Below are 26,053 nucleotides of genomic sequence, written 5' to 3' on the forward strand. Positions count from 1 at the left end.
CTTACAACCAGCAGCTGAGGCAGCATGGCAGAAAGTGGGAAGTAAAGCAGGCCTGGATGGAGGCACACTCCAGATAAAGAGTTCCCTTAGTCCCCTTCTGAATGCCCTGATGTGGTTAGCATCATGCATGTCAATTCTGTTCGCAGTATGTACCATGGAAGGCATGACGATATGAGAAAATAAGAGACAAACCACATCCCATATAGAATCAATACGGGACATCATGTTTTTTTTGCCGGCACTACTGATGAACCCAGACGGTACTCCAGTTGAGAAAGACTGCTCTAAATTAATACAATAAAAGTACAATAATAGTAAATAAATATGAATGTGTTTAGCCATGTGTTCATTACCCAATAAGCTTATGAAAGTGGAAAACATCTTCATTCATAATAAACTCAGATTGGAATGATAGGGCCATGATTAGATATGGGTATTTGCTGTTGTGAAAACAGCAGGTTGGGGTGGGAAGATGAGGTCAATGTATTAATTCTACAGTCTAGAACTGTAATGGTGACATCTGCATGATTCTGCTGTGTGGCAGAACTGTGTAAATATCAGGACTAAATGGACAACAATACAAAATCTTTGGCAGGTAAACATGATATGTTTGATCAGTGTATTTAACTTTGTGTCTGGTATTTAGCTTTAAAAGCAAAAAAACTTTTTGATAATAAAATAAATAAATGCACTTTTGCAATTGTTTACCTTACAAAACAGTAAGGACTCTGCATCGTTGACCACTGCCCTAACATTCTTGCACATAAAAAAAAAAATAGGTCAAATGAACTGTCTGTATTTTGATACCTTTTAGTTAGTTTCATGTATACATTCCACACTGCACTTGTTTAGACCCATCTTAATGCTCCCACCGGGATCCCCTAAAATACTCCTCTGCTTAATAAGCCATAGCATGGAGGCAAGGCCCCTCATTTAAAGACAATAATGTAATTATTGTATGGCAATCAAATATAAATAATTTTACATTATAGCTTGTGTTTGTGCGCTGCAGTATTATTTATTTTGAATGGCACCCTAACACACCTTTACAACACACTTGCGTTGCAATGCACAGTAGTCATGCTCTACTGTGCATTGAGGTATGCTGTCATACAAAAAAAGCAGCAAGGTCTACTGTGATGTGTTAGGTAGCCCATTCCTTTGAAGTAATGCACGTTAATGCGTGTGCATTAAAAGACTGACCTGGTGTAAATTGGCTCTTGTATAATAATTTTCACCCTGATTGCTATAATACATTTAAGAACTAGATACATTTAGCATTCCAAACGTATCCTTTTATCCATCAGCATAAAATACATAATTGGGTTTCAAATGAATGACAAAAGAAACAAATATATAAATGCCACTAGAATAATCAAAATTATTAAAAATACAGGAAATTGGACACTCTCAACAAAAATAAATAATGAGCAGTGGATGTAACTTGAAATAATGTTAACATTATATAATTTGTTTTATGGGACTTGTATACACAAGTGCTAAAAGGGGAACTTGCTCACACAAGGTACAAGTTTTTGTACCCCTGAATCCCCCCACCCCTTCCATCCTTATACTCATGGTACAGCTACTGTATATAGGTGCTATGTTGTTGTTTACTGTACTGTTGCCTCTTGTACAACCTTGAAGGAGACCACTTCAACCACTCACTTTATCTTTAACAAGATTGCCTTCTATGGCACTTGCCACTTTCCCTTCTTTGCCCATTTTCCCATGATTAGTAAATGAATATATATATTTTTTTCAAATTAAAGTATGTCTAAAGTCTTCTATATGACAGTCTAAAAAGGTCCCAGATGCAGTTAGAATGTGATGCACAAGCCTCATACAGGTAAAACAATCTACATTATTTTTTCTTACTGAGACAAATCTTCCTTCATTTCTGCCTCATATGCTTCCCCTCCAAGATACTACAGTTCACAGGTGGGGGGATCACCAACAGAGGCAGAGCTATCAGTCCACAAAACAGCGGGCAGGACTAGGTGTGGCCATGTGCTGACTGACAAACTACATGCTTGTAAAGTAGCAGTGACAATGCTTATAGCCACACCCCCTTCAACATCTTTTCATCCCATTGCAGTTCAAGCAGGCACAGCCTACATAAGGGTGACAATGCTGCTCCAAATTTAGGAGCAGTGCAGCAGCGTCGTCGCCTCATCACAGGAAGCTGCATGAGGTGCTAGGACTAAGGGGAAACTAAGTGCAGAATGCAATGCTTGCAAAACAATTTAAACGGGTAAATATAGGCAGACAAACAACAATTATCTACATCCTAGGTCCAATAGACGATTCATTCTGAATCTTAGCAAGTCTTATCCCCAGCAAGTCCCCATTAAGTTCACTTGTTGTCACCTCTTGCATTAAGGATTCAGGAAGGATCAGTTCTGGTCTCATTACCATGGGATAACCTTGTTTGAGCAAACTGAGATATAAGCTCTGGCAATAGAATGACACCAGACAACTATCGCTCATGTCATTGCTGCAAGTGATACTAAACGTACAGTTATAGAAGACGATCCTCATGTAATGCTATGTGAAGAAGCATATCATGTATGGTAAAACGATTATTTCTATATAATTCTATATAGGGCACTTTGCTTATTAGTGGTTTGGAATTTAAAGAATAACTCCTGTGGATATAGGAAGGAGTCACTATTCTAGGCTCTAGCAGCCCATACTGGCAGTGAGCAATATCTGGTCTAAAGAACCGACCCTCAGTCTAATCAAAACAGCAGCATGACGTGGCACATCACAGTACAGATTCTTTTGATTCTGGTAGAGCCATGTTTGTGGGGTTTGAGGTTTGGTCTCTGTGCATTACAAGAGGTGACGTTTCTTCTTCTGACTTGCAGTTTGGCACAGCCTCAACGTAAACATCATTCAGCTCCTGTTGATTCTTTGCCATTTCCTTCTGGTTGAGATGATGAAGAATTCCTGCTCCAAGTGCATCTCCTTCAACATTTACTACTGTAGTTGTCCGGTCACTGTTAACAATAACAGATAGACTTTATCAGCAATGCTAGAAACACCTAAGCGATTACTTCAGTAGTCTTTTTAAAGTTTTTAATAAGTCCCACAGTGCTGAGTGAGTTTTTATGAATGAATGCTCAATGCTGTAAGGACTATTTCATACACCGTACTGGCCACAACAGTGCTGAGCATTTATTCATAAAAGATCACTTAGCGCTGCAGGGCTACGTGTTTTATCTACCGGAGTTGCTTGTAAGCATAATCCCGGCAGATAGATCACAGCCCCACAGTGCTGAGTGAGCTTTTATAAATGAATGATCAGATCTGTCGGGGCCAGTACAGTGTGTGACATGGCAGAGCTGATCATTGATTCATAAAAAAAAATCACAGCGCTGCAGGGCTTTATGATCTATCTGCTAGGGCTGCTTATAAACCCTGGCAGGTAGATCACAGCCCTGCAGCACTGAGTAAGCTTTTATAAATGAGTGATGAGTTCTGTGGATGCCAGTACAGTATATGACAGAATCCTGACAGTGCTGAGTATGCATTCATATAAGCTGGGGGGCGGGGCTCTGTATATTTACAAGCAGCCCTAGCAGATAGATCACAGCCCTGCAGAGCTGAGTGATCTTTTATAAATAAACAATCAGCGCTGTCGGGCCTGGGAGATAGAGCTGCTGCTGCTCTGTATGTTTACTTGCAGCCGGCACCTCTATAACACTTCCCTGTAGCACTGATTGTTCTACAGACAGGGGGAGAACGGAGACAGAGGCCTAATGCTGGCTGTGCCCTCCCCCACAGGAACACCCATATTTTAGGCTTCAGACTGGAGTGGCTCTACAGCCAGCAATAACATAAATAAAGAGGCGCTTATATTCTGCAATGGGGCCAGCTCCCCAAACGGGCCCAGGTGCTATATGCATTTGGTCCCCTGGGGAAAAAAATAAAAATGTAACATTTTTAGTGAGACTTCTTTTTTAACGTAAAAACATTGTCAGTGTACATTAAAGTCTGATCTATTTTTTGTTGTTGTTCACATATAGTTTGTAATTATATTTGTACATTCATCACATATCAAGACTGTGCTTCCTGACTGGTCATTCTGTGCAACAATAAGCTTGTTCCTGGCTCTTAGTGCAAAGTTATCTGTCTGGTTTGAAATAATAAATTATGATTCCCCTAATCGCTCTCACCTTACTCGGGCATAGATACTGATGGCACTCTTAAAGCTATCAGAAATCAGCACTCTAAATCCACTGTGCATGGAAAGCAGGTACAATTTAAAGTGTAATTCCACCACTGGAAACGTGTTCAGTTAAAATGCGTTTCCTTATTTTTGTTCCTTTTAATCCTTGCTTATAATCTCTCCCACTGCTCCCCTTCTGTGCACTATTCATTCCTATTTTAAAATCTGACTTTAGCTGTTAAAGAAAGTGCAGGCAAGCTTCTAGGAGCAGATTTATTTTATAGATGTTTAAATCTTATGTCTCTTTGCTTTCCCTCTTCATTGCTTGTCTCTGTCACTGAGAAATACACACTTGACAACTGTTGAAGCCATGTATTGTGGGATTTAATGTCACATTTTATTATTAATGGTGATCGTAAATGGCTAAATTCAACTTGTGACTGGGCCATTTAGGATTATCCTAGTAAAATGATTGCACGCTTTTAATGTCAAAACAGTCATCATTCACAAACATTTTTGCAAATGTCAGACATTGTTTGGAAAATCTACAATCCAGAGAACACAATCACTACTATAAACGTAAAAAGATCTAAAATTGTAACCACAAACTATGCTCTAATATCTCAAATATTGTTAAAAAAACTTAACATATTTCCGTTTTGTGTCATCTCAACCACAATCAAACAATGCTCAGCACATATTTGTGCCATAGTATTTATCAATATTGTGGTTCCAGTTCTATTGTGTAGTATTGAGAATGCAATAGAAAGTTTTTTAAAGATATAAGCAAATACAAGAGTCATGTATATTCATACTTGAATCTTGGTGTCCTTTTGTGCATTTCTCCCAGTTGTGTGCAGTAATCCACTGTGAAATGTCTCCTGCATTTTGCACTTTCTGTGCAGGAACTTCCTGTAATAAAGACCGGGCACTGCTGCTCTCTCTCTACTTGTGCAGGTGACTGGTCTTGTATCCACCCCTCCTGTAGTCCTTCACTACTACTTTTTATGGTAATATCTGGATTTGCAAAGGCCTTTGGTGCCCACAGAGTGGATGTCTATCTTTTTTGACTACTGAGGAATATATCTGAATCAATATTTTTTTGCCTGATGTTCCACTTTAAGTTAACTGTCTGTTGTTGGAAAATCTTTTCTATGATAAGGCTGGTCCTCAATAAGAAGAGGGAAGAAATGGTATCCAGCATGTGCACTACTCCTTATCAGGACTTCACACAATATCCTTTAGAATCTGCCACACTGTTCAAAAATAGGCAGACATCTTCTGCCCATCATTTCAAGGCAGAATAGCTAGGGAGGTTGCTGAATGTCAAATGAGAAAATGCAGTAAGATCTTTAAAATTAAACCAATTTTATGTGGCATAAAGGACTCGTTAGGAAAAACAGAATATATAGACATTTCCTTTAAAGGAAAACTATGTGGTCAGTGTTTTTCCCCATAGTTCTCCTTAGGGTAACGAGAGGACACAAACTAGCGTCCTCCCGTCACCCTAAGCTCAGTATACTGCGAGCTACAGCTCGCGGTATACTGAGACGCCGCAGCTGGAGCGGATCCCGACTCGGAAGACGGGATCCGCCCAGCTGCGTGAGTGACAGCTGGCTCTGCCTACCTAGAGGCAGAGCCAGCTGTACCCGCCCCCTCCCCCGTCCGTTCCGCCAGTCAGCGCTGGCAGATCGGAGCGGGGAGAGGGGAATCCAGCCCCTCCCCCTGTCACGGCAGAGAGCCGTGACAGGATCGAGAGGTGAGGGAACCCGGTATGTGTTCCCTCACCTCCCGATCTACTGAGCCGACCTGTGACAGTCTCATTGTCACAGGTCGGCTTAGAACTATGAGGTGAGTGGAAATCACTCATCTCATAGTTCTCCTTTAACCCTCAGTATAAAAGCCAATTTTACTGCACTTGGCTGATAACTCTGTGCACAATAAGACGTCTATTCATAATGCACAGCATTATTGCCTTGCTGCAGCTATAGCACTGCTTTAAAAAAAACTCTAACACATATTTATAAAGCACAGCAATTTGCTTTACAAATTTGCACTCCGAGGCATGGGTATGTAATCTGTCAAAGCCAACGAGACCAGCTCCCCTCCAAAGTGCTGAAAGTGCAAAGAGAGAACTCCATGGAGCACTACACACTGTGGCCTGTAATTTATAATTATAAAATGCAGCCCGCTTTAACAAGTAAAGGTGAGATGATTCTGTGACACGAATACTCACACTATCCAATCTACCGCCAGGATGAGAGACAAGTCATTTGTGGGAAGACCAATCGCCTCTAGAATAATAGCGATAGTAAGGACACCTCCTGCAGGAATTCCAGCTGCTCCCACACTTGAGGCTGTTGCTGTCACACTAAAGAGTAATAAAGAATGATTAGACAACCACCTTGACCTCCAAGTTATATTTTTTAGACAATGATAATTAGGGTGTACTTCCTGAATCTATTGTATAATATATTATCCAGAGGAAACCAGCCTGGGAGCATGAATTCTAAATAGTATATTTATTGACCAGGACAGTGGCGTAACAAAGAAAGCCTCAATGTACAAAGCTATATGAATTACATCATGTATGCTCTAATTCTACAGAACAGTGGCCTCCAAGGCATGAACACAATATATAACATGTGGACACCAGGGATTTGGGAACTCTACTTTACAGTAGAGAGCTGATGCTTTCCAAGTACATTTTATTATTTATTAGTAATATCCAATGTTTCTATATGTTAAAGTGGACCTTGGAGTTACATAGTATTTGAGGTTGAAAAAAGACACAGGTCCATCAAGTCCAACCTATAGCGTGTATGCATGTGAATCTACATGTGTATGACTGTGGATAAGTCCATGTGTCATCTTCTTCTTAAGTGTACCTGTACCCCTGTATGTTGCGGTCTCTGGAGTAAAAGGCAAGGTCCTTTTAATATATCAAGGCCTCCCTCCTGTATAATAAAAAGCAGCAGGGGGGCTGCTGGTGGTACACAGTAACCAGGGGAAGGGGTGGGTTGGTTTGGCTTGGGGTGCGTTTGGGCGGCACGCCAGCCAGAGCATCCTGCTCATCTCCTGGCAACCAGTGATGTCACTGATTGCCAGGAGTTGAGTGGGATGCCAGCCAGAGTGTCCATGGTTAATAAGAGCTGGGCTGGGAGATGTGTTTGGCCCTTACACATCTCCCCACCTGGCTCTTAGTAACCTGGGTAGCTCTGAGTGGAAAGGAGGTGCCAGTCACACTGCAAACATTGTGCAGCAGAGCGGCCATGCCACAGGCTGCTTCATTTATAGGGACAGCCCTGATGGTGACTACTAGTAATTGTATTGAGAGTATATGAATGGGTTCATTGAAAGATGGAGCTCATAGTATGAGCCAACTATATGATGAGTATCAAAACATCTGTACCTGCCACTGCTTGCTGCAGTACATTCACACAGAGTGGTTCAGTATACATTATGGCTGTCTCTATAATTATAAATGCATTACATATAAACATGTCCACATTTGTCCTGTGCTGGGGAGAGGAGTTATTACATAGCTTGTTATCTTACAGAATAGTGAAGATCTGTCCAGCGTTTAGGTCAGTGTTGTTCATCTGGGCAATGAATACAGCTGCCATACATTGAAAGATTGCTGCACCATCCATGTTCACTGTTGCTCCAATAGGTAGGATGAACCGGCTAATTCTTTTGTCCACTCCATTGTTTTCTTCGATGTATTTGATCATGGTTGGGAGAGTTGCAGAACTAAGGACAAGTAAAACACACTTATTAGTGATCACAAGACATGCCTGCAACAAATCATCAGCATATACTAATGAGCGACAAAATGTGCTTATGTGAAAATACCGACTAGGGAGACTGGCTGACCAGAGACATAGAGGGGTCAAGATGGGTTTGAGGGAATCTAGAGCCTTTTTCGCCTGTGAATTTGATCAGCTAGATGTAATTAATCATGTCAATGCAGTAAATTTATAAACAATTTGATGGCCAATTTGCCTGACATTCGTCAAATATTTGCCCAGGATTCTTTGGGCAACATTAACACTATATATAAAACAAAGTTAGTCATTCGTCCAACAAAAATTCCATTCCATTGCATTGGTATTGCTATTTTGCATCTCCTGGGGAGATTTCTGTAGACTTCCTGTACCAGTTACCAGTCACCTGGAATACAGAAACGAGGGAAACTTTCCTCAACAGGGACACAGATAGGAAGAAAAGTATCATCTGGAAAACTAGATACAGAATAATAGACATTAACCCTTTCTTATTAAATACATTGGTGGCAGCTATGGCATGTACATCACAGCCAAATGTTGGCTTTCTAGTGGAAGTGATCAATTCCACATGCTGCTGACATTTTAATAACAAAACTGTGATCATCCTTTAGAGTTCATCTTTCTCAATGCAAGTCTGAGAACGTTATACTTGCTGTGGCTTACTATGTAACTAACTTAATCAGCAGTTTTTTTTAGCAGAATTGGCCTTTCACGGTAATAATACAGACAGATCTTTTTTTAACATAACACCCAATCTGTGTACATTTGTGCCTCTATTTGGTGGTGTTTTCAGTAAAACCTGGAGATGTCCTATGAAAAAACATATAGCAGCCACAGATCTTTTGTATTCCATTCTGGTATTGTTTGTTTAAAACAGGACATTTATGTGGGCAAAAAGATCTGGATGTAAGCATTTGATTCTGCATAGCAGGTATTCCTAACTTCAAACATCTGTCTCCACCACAGTCTCCTGGAATCACTGCTGAGAGGTGGCACGGTGCTGGATGACTGGCAAAAAGCTACAGGCTCTCCAAGAGTTATGCTCAAAAACGTGCTTAATCTAGGCATTCTATACCAAAGAAAACTCATGTTTACGTTATAATCTATTGCATTGATTTTCTGGTTGGTGGCAAGTCTTCCTGGATAGCATAGCCTGGATAAAAACAAAATCCCTGAGCAAGTAAGTTACTTTTCCTGTACACATTTCATAGCTTGGATTTCTAATTTATATACAGACTACAATTTATATACATAAATATATTTATTACAAACCAACCAATGCCCTCACAAAATGGTTCATCATTCATATTTATCTTTGAGCTGCACACTATTCAGTTCAGGTGAGTTTGGCTCACCTGAAGTGCTGAATGTGGTGGCTACATTCCGGGGCCATCACAAGAAGCGCTAAAGGACAATCAGAGCTAAGCACCCATTGGAGCCCACTGACACCCTTACAAATGTCATTACTTCAGATGTGTAAGCTTACTGAAGGGTGAGCAATGACCATGCAAAAACTTACCTTGAAGATGTTGCAAAAGCAGTTGCAAAGGGAGTTATCAGCCCAAGTAAGAATGTGAAGGGGTTTTTGCGTGTAAAAGCGAAATAGATGAGTGGAAGTACTATTCCTCCATGAATAATGTGACCCAGAATAGACGCTATGATGTACTTCCCAAGGCTGGTCACCAGAAGCACAACATTTCCCATCTCAACAATCTTGCTGCCAACTAGGAACATAATTCCAATAGGGACATACCTAAAGAAGAACCATGCAAGAATAATCAGTATATTTGGAACGTTGCACAACAGAAAATACATTTGCCTTTAGTTTCAAAGTTAAATTCCATTTAAGTTCTCCAGTGAAACGTTTAGGCTTCTGTTATTTAAAGATACCCTGTTACCAGACCTCACTTTAAATGAAAACCTCAACGGGCACTTGCATGTTTCCTAAATTTTTGTAAAAGAAAAATATTTCCTGTGTTTTGAGGAATCTTTATGTTAGTAGGAATCTGACCACTTCCACTAAGTTCCAGTGTCGGCCACTGTGTCCCCCCCCCCCCCCCCCTTTCCCCACTGGTATGTAGGAAGACAGCAGGATCCCGCACAGTTGTTGATTATCAAATCATAAGATTTCTGGTAAGATCAGCTATTTGTTATCTGTGTGCAGCCATAAGGTAGTTAAGCAGCAAAGTTAGTTGGAGTAGAGTTGTTTGAACACAAATGTAAACAAAACAGGACTAATTGTAATATATGCAAAGTAGATTAGATGGTACTGCTGGTATTGTTCTGCTATTGTCCTCTCTGCCCTGTCATCAGATAAATGAGAGACTGTGAGCCCCAAACATAAATAATTGATAGCAGTGGAATAATACAGAGCATAATTTGAATGACAGATCTGAGTCTGCCTGGAGCGGCTGATGTCACAACCAAGATGGTGGCACCCTCCAGCAGTCTTAGGCCTGGTTCACACCTAGGCGTATTGCATATGCGCGTCTGTCGCGCGGTTGTCGTGCGTTTTTTACCGCGCGACAAGCGCGCGTTTCCGAGGGCTACTTGGCTGTAACCAAATGGATACGCGCAACAAAAACGGCCCAAAGTAGTACATGTACCTTTTCAGGCGTGGGCCGTTTTGTAGCGCGTTAGGGATGGGCGGAAATACGGCAAGGTGTGAACCAGACCCATTGAATACAATGGGATTTAGATGTTTGAGCGTTTTGTAGAGCGTTCGTCGAGCGTAGAACGCGCTACAAAACGTTCAGGTGTGAACGAGGCCTCAGCCTGTACAATATTGTAATACTCTCAATAATTTCAGGGAGATGAAATGCACAAGACAAGGTCATTAAAAGAGACTTTGACTTGACTTTTGGAATGCAAAATGTATACAGTTGACCATGTGTGCTGCAAGAGCTAGGACTGCATTTATGAGCATCAACTGAACCATGTACCATGTTATGTGAAATGTTTCTACCCCGACTCTTGCCTGCCCTGGCAACTTTCCCATTCTCACTATGCTATTCTTAGGAGCTCAGAAGCAAAAACCAAAAGGGACATTAGGAGGGAGAGTGGTGGAAGATCAAGGGACTTCTGTTCATTGATCTCTGTAAATAGTGCTTTTTTTCAAAAAAGAGCTTTTTTTCCATAGCTGTGTAGGGTAAGCTGAGGCATCTTAAATAACTTACCACATAATCCAAGACACAAGAACCATGGTAGCTTCATTAAAAGCATTGAAAAATCTGATGAGCTCCTCCCCTTCTGGTCCCAATTTTTTCAAGGCCACTCCCAGGACAAGAGCAAAGAGAACCAGTCCCAAAATATTCATCCCTTCAACCTCTGTACCTACGGGCACCTGTGGAGAGATATTTCACTGTCAAATATCATCTTCAGATTTTTAGGAGCCTAAAACATTGTCACAGATCAGCAGCTAACCTAATTTGTTACTTGTCGTTCTACAAACTTGTGCTTTTATTTCTTACCTTGTTGCTGAACTGGACTGAGAGCTATAGGTGTCCCCAGACCCCACCCGCTGATTGATATAGCAGCTTCTCAGTCAGTACCTGCCCAGCCTATCAATCAACCTTACTATTTAGCAGTGCTCAGTTGAGCAATAGGTTTCAGTTCTAGCCCCAGGCCCCAGTTTGAGTTCCAGTGTCCCTGAATTCCAGTATTCCCTGTTATTGACCTTGGCCTTGTATCAGACTTTGCTTGCTCGATGCCTGCCCTGACCATATTTATATGGGAAAGCAGTAGCTGGCGGGTGAAGCAGGGGACAGCAGTATGTATTATATAGTAAAGCAGTGTATATCATGGCAGGGGAAATGAGGACAGGATCTCTTGATGGGAAGGAGAAGATTTTTGCTGTGGATCTCCATTTATGAGATTGCCTGTTGACTTACCGGTAGTACCTTGCTCTGGTTCTGTTCTGGTCAGCTTTAGTCTACAGGCATGTGTTCAAGGCCACAAGCTGGGAGCCGTTCTGCAGTAAAGCCCTGTGGGATGTGTTGGTAAATACCAGGTGGGTTCTCTGTGCCTTGGCCTGTTTTAGGGCTGGTTCACAGCATCTCCAGGGCCCTTCGGGCACGGTTAGTGGCCAGAACATACTGGATAGCATAGTGGAAGCCTCCCTCCGTTGTGGGGCAGGAGGGAGCGTGGCAGTGCATTCCAATCAATAGCATCACAGACACGTCCCCCCCGCTTGCAGTGTCATCGCCCGCACCAGAACACATGGCTACATTCCGGTCCAGTGCGATCGCAAAAAATAGTACAAGCACTATTTTGTTGCAATTGGACTGGACTGGAATGCAGGCATTGCTGTGCCAGGCATTCTGGGGCGGGCGATCGCACTGCGGGCGGGGGGGACGGGTGTATGGCTGCGGCATAAAGGCTATACAGAGAAGATGTACAAGTTATACAAATTAGTTTTAGGTCAAACATTAAAACCACTGGAGCCAGTCACAAGAAATAAGAAATGCTAGGACAGAGAGGGGAATTTATTAAAACTGGAGCAGACAGAATCTGGAGCAGATTTGCACTGCAACCAATCAGCTTCTCTCTCTCATTTTCAAATCTTAGAAGAGCAAACTGAAGAGATGCTAATTGGTTGCCATGGGCAACTGCACCAGATTCTGTCTGCACCAGATTTGATAAATTCCCCCCAGAGTGATTACTTAATTCAGTATTATACCATTACAAAAATAACACTGATATGCAGGCTTCTCATTCGTTATATGACTTTCAAGTAGGGATGTCCCGATACCGATGCTAGCATCGGAATCGGGCCCGATACAGGGCATTTTGGCAAGTACTTGTACTTGTCAAAATGCCCCGATGCCTAGCCGAAGCTTGCTCTGTTTTTTTATTTTTTGTGTGATACCTTCCGTGGAGGCTGTCGTCCTCTGGGCAGGCTGGAGAAGCGTCGCGTCACTGCTGTGGGCGGAGCTCCAGATGGGTTCTATTCTAGTTGGCCGGCGACTGCCCAGAGGTCTCCACCTGTAGCTCCGCCCACAGCAGTGACGCAACGCTCCTCCTCGTCCTCACATGAGGAAAAAAAAAACTAATTCGGAACCTCGTGAGGCACCTTTATTCAACAGGTACCAGTAAGTAAGGGCCTGTGCTGAGATGGCAAGTGGTGTAGTTTTTGCCACTTTGCCAGTATTGTATTCATAATGTGTATACATGTACTTCATATAGAGTATTAGGTTAAATCATGATCTATAGTACATACATAACATGTAGTTGTACTATGGATCATGATTTAACCTAATCATGTTAGCAGGGGATCAGGGGCGTAACTAGAAATCACAGGGCCCCATAGCAAAATTTTGTATGGAGCCCCGTGATTTGTAGTTATATTCCTTGCAGAGCCCACTCGAGATCCCACCTGAGGGTGAACCTCCAGAGCCCACCATAGACTCTCTATGGTGGGCTCTGCAGGGTCAACCTCAGGTGGGCTGGTTGCACTCCTTACCTGTCCGCCTCCTCTTCGTCAAAGGTCGCTGATGGGCCCCGCCTCCTCCTCCACTGCCGGGTCCAGCCTGCTCCACCGCCGCTGCTGGCTCTCATTGACTGTGTGGAGAGGAACGCGCTGCTGCACAGATTACTGTCAGTGGCCCGTGCGGCATTTGTCTTATGGGCACCTTTACAATTATCCTCTGCTAATATTAATAGGTTAAATGATCCGTAGTACAACTACATATTATGTACTATGGAACATTTAACCCATACATGTTAGCAGGGGATAATTGTAACTCTATTAATGCAGTCTACGGGACATGTGTACTGTACAGTATATGTACTATAGATCATGATTTAACCTATTCATGTTAGCAGGGCAGAATTGTGAGAGCCTCCCACAAGCTGAACACCGAGACGCGATGCAGCGATCCTGCCCAGCGACGATTACGAGAGGCACCGTGTGAGGCAACAGGGATCGGAGTGAGTGAAGCTAGGACGGGGCTGCCTGTAAATCTATTGCTACAATGTACCGGAAGTGTGTACTGTAAATGTAATACATATATACAGCACACACCTCCACTACACTACAGCAATAGAGTTACAAAAGTGCTATCGGGACATCCCTACAAAACAGTAAAAAATTTGTTTCATTTGAAACGAAGGAAAATGTTTTTAGTTTTCATTTGTTTCGTCCGAAACAATTTATTTTGCCCTGCACGTGTTTAGTAACTGAAGCCCCTGAACCTGTAGCTCCGCCCACAGCAGTGACGCGACGCTCCTCCACTCAGTGCCGCTGACGTCGTCCTCACATGAGGAAAAAAAACTAATTCGGCACCTCCATTCAACAGGCACTAGTAAGTGAGGCCCTTTGCTGAGATGGCAAGTGGTGTAGTTTTTGCCACTTTGCCAGTATTGTATTTATAATGTGTAGTGTAAGTGTACATGTACTTCATATAGAGTATTATGTTAAATCATGATCTATAGTACATACATAACATGTAGTTGTACTATGGATCATGATTTAACCTAATCATGTTAGCAGGGGATAAGGGTCGTAACTAAAAATCACAGGGCCCCATAGCAAAATTTTGTATGGGGCCCCATGATTTCTAGTTATACTCCTTGCAGAGCCCACTCAAGATCCTACCTGAGGGTGAACCTGCAGAGCCCACCATAGACTCTCTATGGTGGGCATTGCAGGGTCACCCTCAGGTGGGCTGGTCGCACGATAATCGGCAGGTGTATGGGCACCTTTACAATTATCCTCTGCTAATATTAATAGGTTAAATGATCCGTAGTACATCTACATATTATGTACTATAGATCATGATTTAACCCATTTATGTTAGGAGGGGATAATTGTAACTCTATTACTGCAGTGTACTGGACGTGTGTACTGTATATGTACTATGGATCATGCTTTAACCTATTCATGTTAGCAGGGCAGAATTGTGAGCATCTCCCACAAGCTGAGCACCGAGACGTGATGCAGCGATCCTGCCCAGCGCCGATGACAAGAGGCACCGCGTGAGGCAACAGGGATCGGAGTGAAACTGTGAGTGAGGGAAGCTGGGACGGGGCTGCATGTAAATCTATTGCTGTAGTGTACTGGGTGTGTGTAAGGTATATGTAGTACATATATACAGCACACACCTCCACTACACTCCAGCAATAGAGTTACAATTCTCCGCTGCTAACATGAATAGGTTAAACCATGATCCATAGTAAATAACATGTAGTTGTACTATGGATCATTTAAAGTCACCTGTCCCTTTAAGAAAAAGTATCGGTAATTGGTATCGGCAAGTACATGCGGGGAAGTACTTGTACTTGGTCCTGAAAAAGTGGTATCGGGACATCCCTACTTTCAAGCAAGAACATTTTATTTCAACACTAGTAGCTGAACCTAGTTCATATGAAAATGGCAATCATTAAAAAGAGTTTCAACTTTTGCCATTTATCTGACCTATGCTTCTACTGCTTTAATATCACAATTATGGAAAAAAAATTACTGCCCAACCTCTTAGAAAATCCAACAAGAACATGGTGAAATGGTACTAAATGCTTATTAATTCCCTGTTTCCTGTAATACAACAGGCACTGAATCATTAACTACAGCAGACAAGGTTCTAATGAGATTATTGTGATATCTGTCTGCAAGCCAAAGTCTTCATTAATATGCAGATACCAGGGAATTAAATGAAATTATGAGGTGAGTCAAGAGACATATCAAGTCAATCTATAGTTTTATAGGAAATGACATTGAAACACAAAATATGCATTATCTTCTAAAAATTAGTGTGCACAGCCTATAACATCTAATTGACAGAAAAGATGAATGAAATGTTGGAAATTAGCTAAATCCAACGTGTTTAATGCAAAATGATGAAATGAGCTCAATCAGGGTGTACCTGTAGGTGCAATCATTCAAGGAATGACATATTAAACTTGAATTGCACATCATACAATATTAATGTCCAATTTGTTAAAAGGAAACTTTCCATGAGAAAGCCATAGAGGCTGCCAATGTTGATATTTCATTCTGAGAATGTCAGGTGCTTGGTTTTCAGGTTAACCCATTTTGTTTTGATATTTTCAATCATTGACCTCGAAAAAGTTTAGACTTTTGACTTTATTTTGATTTTCCTGATATGCGGCTGCAGGTCAACAAATCAGAAAGTATTGAGGCTGGAGGGTTAGCACAATAGCCCTACTACCATTTTCAGGAAGAGGTAAATAATGATAGACACCCCATTCCTGGCATGGCAGGTTTAGAGTTCATTCACAGATTAGCGCATACTATAGCGCACACATAATGCATGCGTTAGTATGCATTTTTAAACCAGTGCTGTGTGTTTTTAATGACTTTTTTTTTAACTCAATGCTTTTTACTATGCAGTGCAGCATACTGTGATGTATTGCAGCTGTGCTGCACAAAAATTTAGTGCTAAGAGACAGTCAGGCTCGGTTGGGTAGACAAAGGCGAGCAGAACTGATTACTTAAAGGAGAACTATGGGGTCAGGGCTTTTCCCAATAGTTCTCCTTAACACAAACTAGCGTCCTCCCGTTACCCTAAGCTCAGTATACCGCGAGCTGCAGCTTGCGGTATACTGAGACGATTGGCCACCTTTTTGTGCTGCCCCTTCACTAATCGATCAACAGGCAGGGGTGTGTTATTAACCAAGCTTTGTTACTGCTTCAGTAGAGAGGCAAGAGGGGCTTAATTATAAGACTGGATGCACAGAATTATAAAAGCAGTTACAGCTACAGGAGTCAGTAGGGATGGTTTATGATATGTGGGGCAAAGAAGAGCTGTAGTATGGAAGCCGGTACAATATCATGTTTAATTTTCCCAAAGAAATAAAGATGACTTAAAGTGACACTAAACTCAGGAGTGAAATCATAAAAATACATTCAAGTAACTTAAAGGAAAACTATGGGGTTAAGGCTTTTCCCCATAGTTCTCCTTAGGGTAACGGGAGGACACAAACTAGCGTCCTCCCGTCACCCTAAGCTCAGTATACCGCGAGCTACAGCATGAGTGACAGCTGGCTGCATGAGTGACAGCTGGCTCTGCCTATCCAGAGGCAGAGCCAGCTGTACCCGCCCCGTCCGATCCGCCAGTCAGCGCTGGCGATCGGAGCGGGGGGAATCCAGCCCCTCCCCTGTCACGGCAGAGAGCTACGACAGGATCGAGAGGTGAGCGAACGCCGGTATGTGTTCGCTCACTTCTCGATCTACTGAGACAGTCTCATTGTCACAGGTCGGCTAGAACTATGAGGTGTGTGAAAAGCACTCACCTCATAGTTCTCCTTTAAGGTGCCCATACACTGCACGATTCTCGTACGAGAATCGCGGGAAATCCCACGATCGTACGAGAATCGTGCAGTGTATGGAAGGCGTGTGACCGTTTCTAATGTACGGTCGCACGTCTTTTGTATATCGAGCATGTTGGAAAACCAGTCAAGAAGCGTACGGTTTTCGGCTGGTTTTTAACATGATCAAGAGATCACTGCCGAACGGGCCGGTGTGCGCACGCGCACACTGCCCGTTCAGCATTGCAGTCATCGGAAGCCCGCCCCTCAGGGGGGCGGGCTTGCGATGATCGCAAGTACGATCTGCCTGTCCAAGATGGGCAGATCGTACGTTTTTTAAAGTACTTTACAACCCTCGCAAGACAAAAGTCTTGCGAGGGTTATAAAGTGTTTGGCCACCTTTTTGTGCTGCCCCTTCACTAATCGATCAACAGGCAGGGGTGTGTTATTAACCAAGCTTTGTTACTGCTTCAGTAGAGAGGCAAGAGGGGCTTAATTATAAGACTGGATGCACAGAATTATAAAAGCAGTTACAGCTACAGGAGTCAGTAGGGATGGTTTATGATATGTGGGGCAAAGAAGAGCTGTAGTATGGAAGCCGGTACAATATCATGTTTAATTTTCCCAAAGAAATAAAGATGACTTAAAGTGACACTAAACTCAGGAGTGAAATCATAAAAATACATTCAAGTAACTTAAAGGAAAACTATGGGGTTAAGGCTTTTCCCCATAGTTCTCCTTAGGGTAACGGGAGGACACAAACTAGCGTCCTCCCGTCACCCTAAGCTCAGTATACCGCGAGCTACAGCATGAGTGACAGCTGGCTGCATGAGTGACAGCTGGCTCTGCCTATCCAGAGGCAGAGCCAGCTGTACCCGCCCCGTCCGATCCGCCAGTCAGCGCTGGCGATCGGAGCGGGGGGAATCCAGCCCCTCCCCTGTCACGGCAGAGAGCTACGACAGGATCGAGAGGTGAGCGAACGCCGGTATGTGTTCGCTCACTTCTCGATCTACTGAGACAGTCTCATTGTCACAGGTCGGCTAGAGCTATGATGTGAGTGAAAAGCACTCACCTCACAGTTCTCCTTTAAGTATTAACAAAAATATATCTTATTTGTGTATCACTCGGCTGTAGAACCTCAATCTCAATACAAATTAGTAAACTAAATGTGAGATTGTAGTCCATCATGGGAGTGAGCTTGGAGCGGTGGCTACGTTACAACACACACACAGGGACCATGGGCAACAAAAGTAGCCACCCTCCAGAAGGAAGCACAGTGTCAGCACCAATTGAGAGATGATTTGATGATCTACAGCTGAGTGATACACAAATAAGATACATTTTTTGTTTATAGTTAAGGTACGTGAACGTACTTTTCGGTTTTAAAGTGACATTAAAGTCAAACATTGTTTCCCCCCTTTCCCAATCCTGCTGTAAGGACTTACCTTAAATGATGTCTCTTAATCCGATCATCTTCTTCTTTACTGTCTTTTTCAACTGTCTCTCCAGAGCTGGTGCAGGTCTCGGATCCAGCACTGACTCCTCTGTCCTCCTCTTCTCTCATGTGCACGCTGGTCCATAGACTTACCTTGCGTCTCTCCTCGTCTCCTGGCTGAACATCTGAACTGCACCCCAAGATCCTTTGCAGCCGCCAGAGATATTTTTAGATGTTCGGTCTGGAGCGCGCGGCGGAGACACAGGTAAGTATTAACCCTTTAATTATTGTATTTTTTTAATCGTTTTGCAAGCAGTAGATATATGCAAAAACATGCAAGGATTTAATAACCCTTTAACTCCCAGTTTACTGTCACTTTAATTTCTTCCTAGGCACAACAACCCCACTTTTGCTTTTATACATTTTTGTAAATGAACTCTCATGAATTCCTGCTGCTATCTTCAGGCTATCACCTCATGAAAAGGTATTTATGTTTCCTAATCTTAGAGGTACCCCTGATATGAGAGCCTTCTCACTTGGAAGCTATAAAAACACCAAAGATGTCTCCAAGACATACATATTCTTGTCTAATAATCTTATATATACAGCCTTATGATAAATTCATTATGGTTCCCATAATATTTTAGTAGATATGACCCCTGCTGGTAGATCAACTTACCCGTTCAATGGTAATGTTTCCATTTGTTGTGTTTCTTGTGTAGGTTATGTAGTCTGTGGCGTACTGAAACAGAAATAAAGAATTCATATTACACCAACACTGAAGAGCTTATTGAGTATAAGTAAAAAATGTATTCAATTTAACACAGCAAATTTACAGTAGTGAGAGAAGCATCCGACAACTGTGTGGTGCCTTTTATCTAGAATGGGTCATTATTTAAGATAATGCAAGTTACAGGACACCCCAAAATGCCACCTTTATGTGGTCTATAATACATGGACACTTCTTCATATTTTGTCTATTTAAACATGTACAGAACAAAACTTGTTGATCCTGCCAGAAATACAGTAAACTTGCAACTTCCTGTAAGAACTAACAATTCTGACTCTGTTGCACTGAAATCCCAAAGCAGTGTTGTCATTTCTGCCTGAGTTCTCTCCTGCTGGACTACAGAACCACCTCATCATCTCTACCTCAAGGTGGAGGTGTTCAGTAGTCCAGAAGGGTAGAACTCAGTAAGGGCTAACAAAACTGTTTGGGATTTCGGTGCAGCAGAGGCAAAACTGTCAATTAACACAGGAAGTTGGAAGCTTGCTGTATTTCTTCCAGGATCAACAGGCCATTTTCTGTACTTGCAACCTTTTCAAATAGATAAAACATTGGGGAAATGTGCATGTTTTGCAGAGATGTATTAAATATTTTTTTTATGTGCACTGATATATACATTAACTAAGTATCTTCTCCTATACCAAGGAAGGCCACTGGAGGGCCACAAATTCAACCCCAATGGTCACTGGTCTATTGTATATGAACACCAGAATATAGTTTACTGAACCCTGAACTATCTATCGTGTGAGGCCCGACGATAATCTCATAATCTCCCCGTCTTAATTTATGTCTCTATTCTATCCATCACTTTATGGATCACTGCACTAAAGAGTTAGATATAACAACAGAACCTATTCCATTATGGCACAGCCCCCACTACCCTGGGATGAAAGTGATCATTTCAGCTCAATGTCTCTTGTCTGGTAAACAGCATAACCAAGATTTCCTTTCTTTCTCTTCTCAAAAGGGCACAACATTTTTATACACCCATAGCAATTAGCTGCAGGAGCACAGAGAACCCTATGATTTCAGATTTAAATCAAGAGCCGTAATATTTTTCTAAGATATTAATCCCTTGTTTTGATTTCTGTCCTTTTTGTGCTTTGGAAAAATAATTAGATAACCAACATACAGGCAAATGTTGATGATAGCCAAGCATCACAAGTAACCAGTCCAATTAAAGCAAGCCTATTAAATCTATAAATCTATTTTTATACTTAAAGTGCCTGCAGACATGAGCAATGACCTTTCCTTGATCCCACCCATTACAGCAGGATCGGGCAGATTTTTATGTTGACATTTCCCGTTATGTGCTTTATGGAACAATGCCATTGACTGGCATTAATTTTCCTGGCCAGTCGCTCTTGTTTTCCCCTATAAGAAGCCAGGACTCAGGTACTCTCACCGCCATAAGAAAAAAACATGCCCAGTTACTTGTTGCAAATGTACATGGTTGTACAGCACTTTTTTCAGCAAGCAGATCATGTAGCGCAGACCAGCCATCTAGTGCCTATAGCCACTTTTATGGTGGCCATAGATGGTTATTAAGCAATGCCCCTGATTTAAGTATCTCTTGGAGTAAACCGGCTATCTGTAACCTTCCTAGGGGGCAATAATAAATCCTCATTCTTTCACACAAAGGTTTTCAAACTACTGGAAATTTTCCATGTGAGTGGGAACCGATTATTCTCTAAGAGCCAAAAGCAGTGGTCCTGATGATGACCAGGAAGAAATACTAGATGAGAGAGCCAGCGGAATAGATTTTATTTTATCGAACAACATTTAAACAAAAACAAAAAAAACATTTCAGGGAACACAAGGAGCTCTAAAGTGATTCATGCAAATACTGGCCACTATACAGTAAATGTTTATCAAAAGCTGAATCTCCATGAACTTGCTCCAATCGCTAGTTTGGCAGCACCATCCACAGAGATACAACCTTTGAAAGGAACTATTTACACTGTTCAAAAATAGCTCCGATTAGCCCTGATAAGAGACCTTTGTAACCTCCTGAACGCGTTGGATTTGTACTGAATGTTTTTGACAAATAAAGTCTATTCTGGATACAAACAAACTCGCTGGTGCTCTCATTCTGTATATCTTTCTTGGTGTCAAAAATTAACAGATCTGCTTAGACTCGAGACAGGCAGATATTCAGTATGTTATATTGTCAGTGGTCTAAATGGCCATACATTTTATTTCACAACTCATGTGAGAGTCTTACCGATCTAAAGGCTGCAGCAACAAGGTTTGCAGGCATCAGGTTTCTGTAAAAAAAAAAGAAGAGACAGTTATTTTTTACTAACATGTTACTTAGCCAAGTCAAACATTATGTAAGTCAGAAAATAACCTCCCTGAACTCTCCATTTTACTTGATTTTAGGACTTGAATATCTTGAACAATATTGACCATTGTTACTTTTACCATATGGATTGTATTACATGTTATGGAAACCAAACTCACCTTTCAGGGTCCCGCTGTGAGATCTGTCAGAGGAAGGTCAAGACTCCCACCAAATATATTACTATTACATCTAACCTGATAATCAAGCCTGCTCCTGAATACTTCTTAGGAACAGAAGATAAACATAGGAAGGAAAGATAGAGTATTGTGTTAGTTCTAAAACCAAACACTATAGTGTTTCCAACCATGATGGTAGGAAAGCTCTGGAACTTTAGCCAACAAATCTCATTAATGCAGGATAATGAAGTACAAGTTTGTGCTGTAATGTTAGATTCCACATAACACTGAATTGGTTATTTTGTGCGTGGTTGGCCTTTAAGGTGAACCTGTCAGAAACCTTGACAAAGCAAACCAAGCATGTGATGAGTGAATACAAAGCAGTGGTTACCTTCAAGTGACACTAAACGCAGGAGTTAAAGGAGAACTATGGGGTCAGGGCTTTTGCCCATAGTTCTCCTAAGGGTAACGAGCTCTTGTGAACTACCACTCCCAGGATGCTGTGCGAGAGGAAGGAGGAGGGCTATGTACTGCAGTGACTGAGCGTGCCCAGTCTGACTGGGGGATCTGGAGGAGACAGGCCTGTGTGCGGCACTGTGTGAATTAGGACTGCTTGCAGCAGGGCTGTATGATTCCCACTGACAGATTGGGACACACAGACTCAGCGCTCTGAAGGACGGATGTTCATCTGCTGAACCAGAGAGACTGTGTTCGAGCGCCTGAACCGAGGCCTAGTCGCATGGCTGAACCAGCCGCCGGAGTGACCCAGCCAGCCCAGCAGAGAGAGAGGGAGCCAGACGGAGCGAATTGAGAGGACTGCAAACACTGAGTGCCTCAGCCTGTTGATACACATTATTGTTGGGGATTTCTGTCATTACTATTGTATCATAGTTGTTCATCTCTGATTTGTCAGTAAATCTGCTATAAAACTGTTCAAAGGTGTGTTGGTGTGCTGTGGATCCACGCTTTGGGCGGTACATTGGTGTAGGGGGATAGAAATATCCGGTTATTCAGCGGCTCCTTCGGGGGTGAGCGCTACAGAAGTATGCTTTTCCTGATTCAGAATATGGTCTTCTGTTAGGAAATAACGTGTTCCTCATTATTTCTGTTTGGTGCAGTAAAGCTCTCAGTATTCAGCAGCCGTAGTTTGGAAGTCTATTCATACAGTAGCAGTGTGCTTTCTAGAGAACAAAGAGCTGAAACTTGGGGCACCTGGCAAACTTCCTATTCTTTGAAAGGCTCTCGGTCATTAGGTCTGGTTCTTTCTGAGTTCTCGGTCTGTAGCACTGTGCAGCAGTTTAACCCCTTCGTGACTGACGACGTACAGTGTACGTCGCCAGCATCGGGGCTGTTTAAACAGACTCCCGGCGACTTTTGCCGCCGGGACTCTGTTTAAACTTGTAGAGCCGACTGTCGGCTTTACAACAGAAGCGATCCTGGCGACTTACCTGTCGCCAGATCGCTTCTGCGTCCCGAAGAAGGGGCCGCCCATACGTCATTTTCAGGCCTAAAATGTGGAATATAACATGGGTGCAAAAATGGAAAAAAGGGCCTCAGTCATGAAGGGGTTAAATCAGATTTCCCATTACATTTTGTCCATTCAAAGACACACATACCAGCATTTCCTGACGGCTTACACATTCCTACAATGAGCACGCTTAATTGGAGGACTCAGAAAACAGTAGTGTGTGATCAAGGTGTCCAAGCATTTAGAAGAAGCCAGTAAATAAAACACAGCAACATCATTGCATGTCAGATAGTTAAAGCAGCATTTCTAAACCTTTTTTCAGTCACGGCACCCTTTAACAGTATGCAAAATCTTAAGGCATCCCACTCTCAAATGTCATAGATTTTAAGGGGGGGGGGGGGGACTCAATGCAAAAACACACAAAAAAGTGGGTTTCCCCCTTCACATCAAGATTTTTTCCACCCCTTAACATCAGAGTCACCCTTTGCATCAGTATCCCCCCTTCACATCAGGAGTCCCACTTTCACATCAGAGTCCCCCCTTTCCCCAGTTCCCCCTTTACATCAGGAGCCCCCTTTGTCTCAGTCTTCATTCACCCTTCACATCAGAGTCCACTACCCCAAAATTTTGAGGCACGCCCAAGGAAGCCAGAAGGCACACCAGTGTGCAAGAGCACCATGGTTGATAAAGGCTGAGTTAGAGAACAGATTTCAGGTTATTATGAAGGTACAGGTATCCTGAAGACAGAAATGCAACAGGTTTCTGGTGAACTGTATTTTTTAAATATTCTGAGTATTGCAGTTTTTCACACAGTGAACACAGTTTTGAGGTTAGATATATGTCCTTTTTATTATTGTTATTATTTTTTTTTTATTATTAACTTGATGCAGTCTTGTCTTTTATTTTTAAACACCCTAGTGATTCGTTCCTAAGTACAACAACAGTTCACATAAGGATTCCCATTATATTCAATGGTGCCTGTTCACACCTGAGCATTGTGCTGCTGCTTGTCATGGAAAAAAGTACACCATTTTTTTTAGGGGGCATAAGTGTGCATTTTTTGGCCCATAGACTTTAGTAGGATTTCAAGAAGCGCTCAACAGTAGCGTTTAGGAGCATTTTTATGCGTTTTTGCGACTAACAACCTTGCCTGTGAACAAAATGGAGGATTCAGAAGTGTCCATGCTGGATGTGGAGACTTATATCTGCCCGGCGAGGGCCCACAAGAACCTCTACAACCCCAGTGATAACCATTACAAGAAACATGGCAAACAGCAGAGGGCTTGGGAAGAAATTGGGTGTGAAGTTTTCCCACATTGGGAACTCCAACAGCACAAGTAGATACAACAGCGATGACAACATATGATGTCACAGATTAAAACTGCGTTCCATTGGCTAAAACAAAAACACTTGAAGCTTGAAAACACATAAGAAAACACAAACAAAGGCTTAAAAAGTGCACATGGGAAAGAATGTACAAAAATGCACAAAAAGCTTTAAAATCAACTGAAAACACTCATGTCCAGGTCTCAATGCGGGCCTAGAGATAATATTTTGCTTGTGTGCACTATAATATGTGTAGTGTTTTTTTCAACTAAAATATAGTTATAAAGTAACATGTGTGCAAACATTGCTAGACATACATAATTTGGACCACCATTCTTTTATTCTACAGGTCCTCTGCTTTAAAAAATAGTTTTGAATAGAGCTGCAGCTAACGATTATTTTCAAAATCGATTAGTTAGCCGATTATTAAGTTCGATTAATCGGTTAATCGGATAAAAAATAAAATACATTTTAAAAAATGGCTCCAATGATGGGACTACTAGTTTGTATTGAGATTGCACTCCATCACAGGAGCAAGCTTGGAGCGGTGGAAGTAAAAAAGAAAAACAAAAAAAAGTGTGGTGTGCAATATAGTGAAATGTAAAATTATACAGCAATGATGAAGACTGGCACCGGCTATAGAGGACTGCAAATCCCAGCAATAGTACATTATACAGCACAATGCAGAATACTACCAGCTATAGAGGAATACAACAAAACACAGCAATAGTAGTATAGCTGGCGGTATTCTGCATTGCGCTGTATAATGTATTATTGCTGGGATTTGTTGTACTCCTCTTTAGCTGGTGGTATTCCACTTTATAATGTATTATTGCTGGGATTTGTAGTCCTCTATACAGCGCAATACAATACAGAATACTACAAGCTATAGAGGAATACAACAAATCTCAGCAATACATTATACATACTGTGTATAATGTATTGCTGGGATTTGTAGTCCTCTATAGCTGATGGTATAATATACAGCAGAATGTACCATCAGCTATAGAGGAATACAAATCCCAGCAATACATTATAGAGCACCATGTGGGGGAGTGCAGGCTTACCTGAGCAGTCTTCCAGCAACTTACTTCTACCCGCGTCCCTGTGCCGATCGTGGGTGGCCGGTGAGCGTGAGGCATGGAGGAGGTGCTGCGTGTGGAGCGTAGATGCGGCCAGGCGGGTCTGGCAGCAGCGAGCGTGAGGTGGGGAGGAGGTGTGGCGCGCAGCGTGTGTGGAGCCGTGAACAGGGTCAACCAATCAGAAGCCGATTAATCGATGATTGAAAAAGTTGACAACTTTTTCAATAATCGATTATAATCGATTATGTCGATTAGTTGTTGCAGCCCTA

The 26,053-nt window shown here is 42.2% G+C and overlaps 1 protein-coding gene across 2 annotated transcripts in view; it reads right to left on the reverse strand.

Annotated features, from left to right (window-relative positions):
• Positions 1-2,611: 2,611 nt before the first annotated feature.
• The window catches only part of SLC1A4 (solute carrier family 1 member 4), a 35,926-nt gene continuing 12,484 nt past the window's right edge, over positions 2,612-26,053 (reverse strand). The window contains exons 2-8 of one of the 2 annotated variants that reach the window (XM_018555662.1): positions 21,673-21,715; positions 19,341-19,403; positions 11,139-11,305; positions 9,482-9,715; positions 7,733-7,927; positions 6,411-6,545; positions 2,612-3,002 (exon numbers count right to left, since the gene is read on the reverse strand). In XM_018555662.1, the coding sequence (XP_018411164.1) occupies positions 2,768-3,002; positions 6,411-6,545; positions 7,733-7,927; positions 9,482-9,715; positions 11,139-11,305; positions 19,341-19,403; positions 21,673-21,715 (1,072 nt within the window). In that variant the 3' untranslated portion in view covers positions 2,612-2,767. The remainder of the gene's footprint in view (positions 3,003-6,410; positions 6,546-7,732; positions 7,928-9,481; positions 9,716-11,138; positions 11,306-19,340; positions 19,404-21,672; positions 21,716-26,053) is intronic. The other variant, XM_018555669.1, reaches the window with a different exon arrangement.

The sequence above is a fragment of the Nanorana parkeri genome, unplaced genomic scaffold (genome assembly GCF_000935625.1).
Source record: "Nanorana parkeri isolate BGI_ZX_2015 unplaced genomic scaffold, ASM93562v1 scaffold11, whole genome shotgun sequence".
In the NCBI taxonomy this organism is placed as follows: domain Eukaryota; kingdom Metazoa; phylum Chordata; class Amphibia; order Anura; family Dicroglossidae; genus Nanorana; species Nanorana parkeri.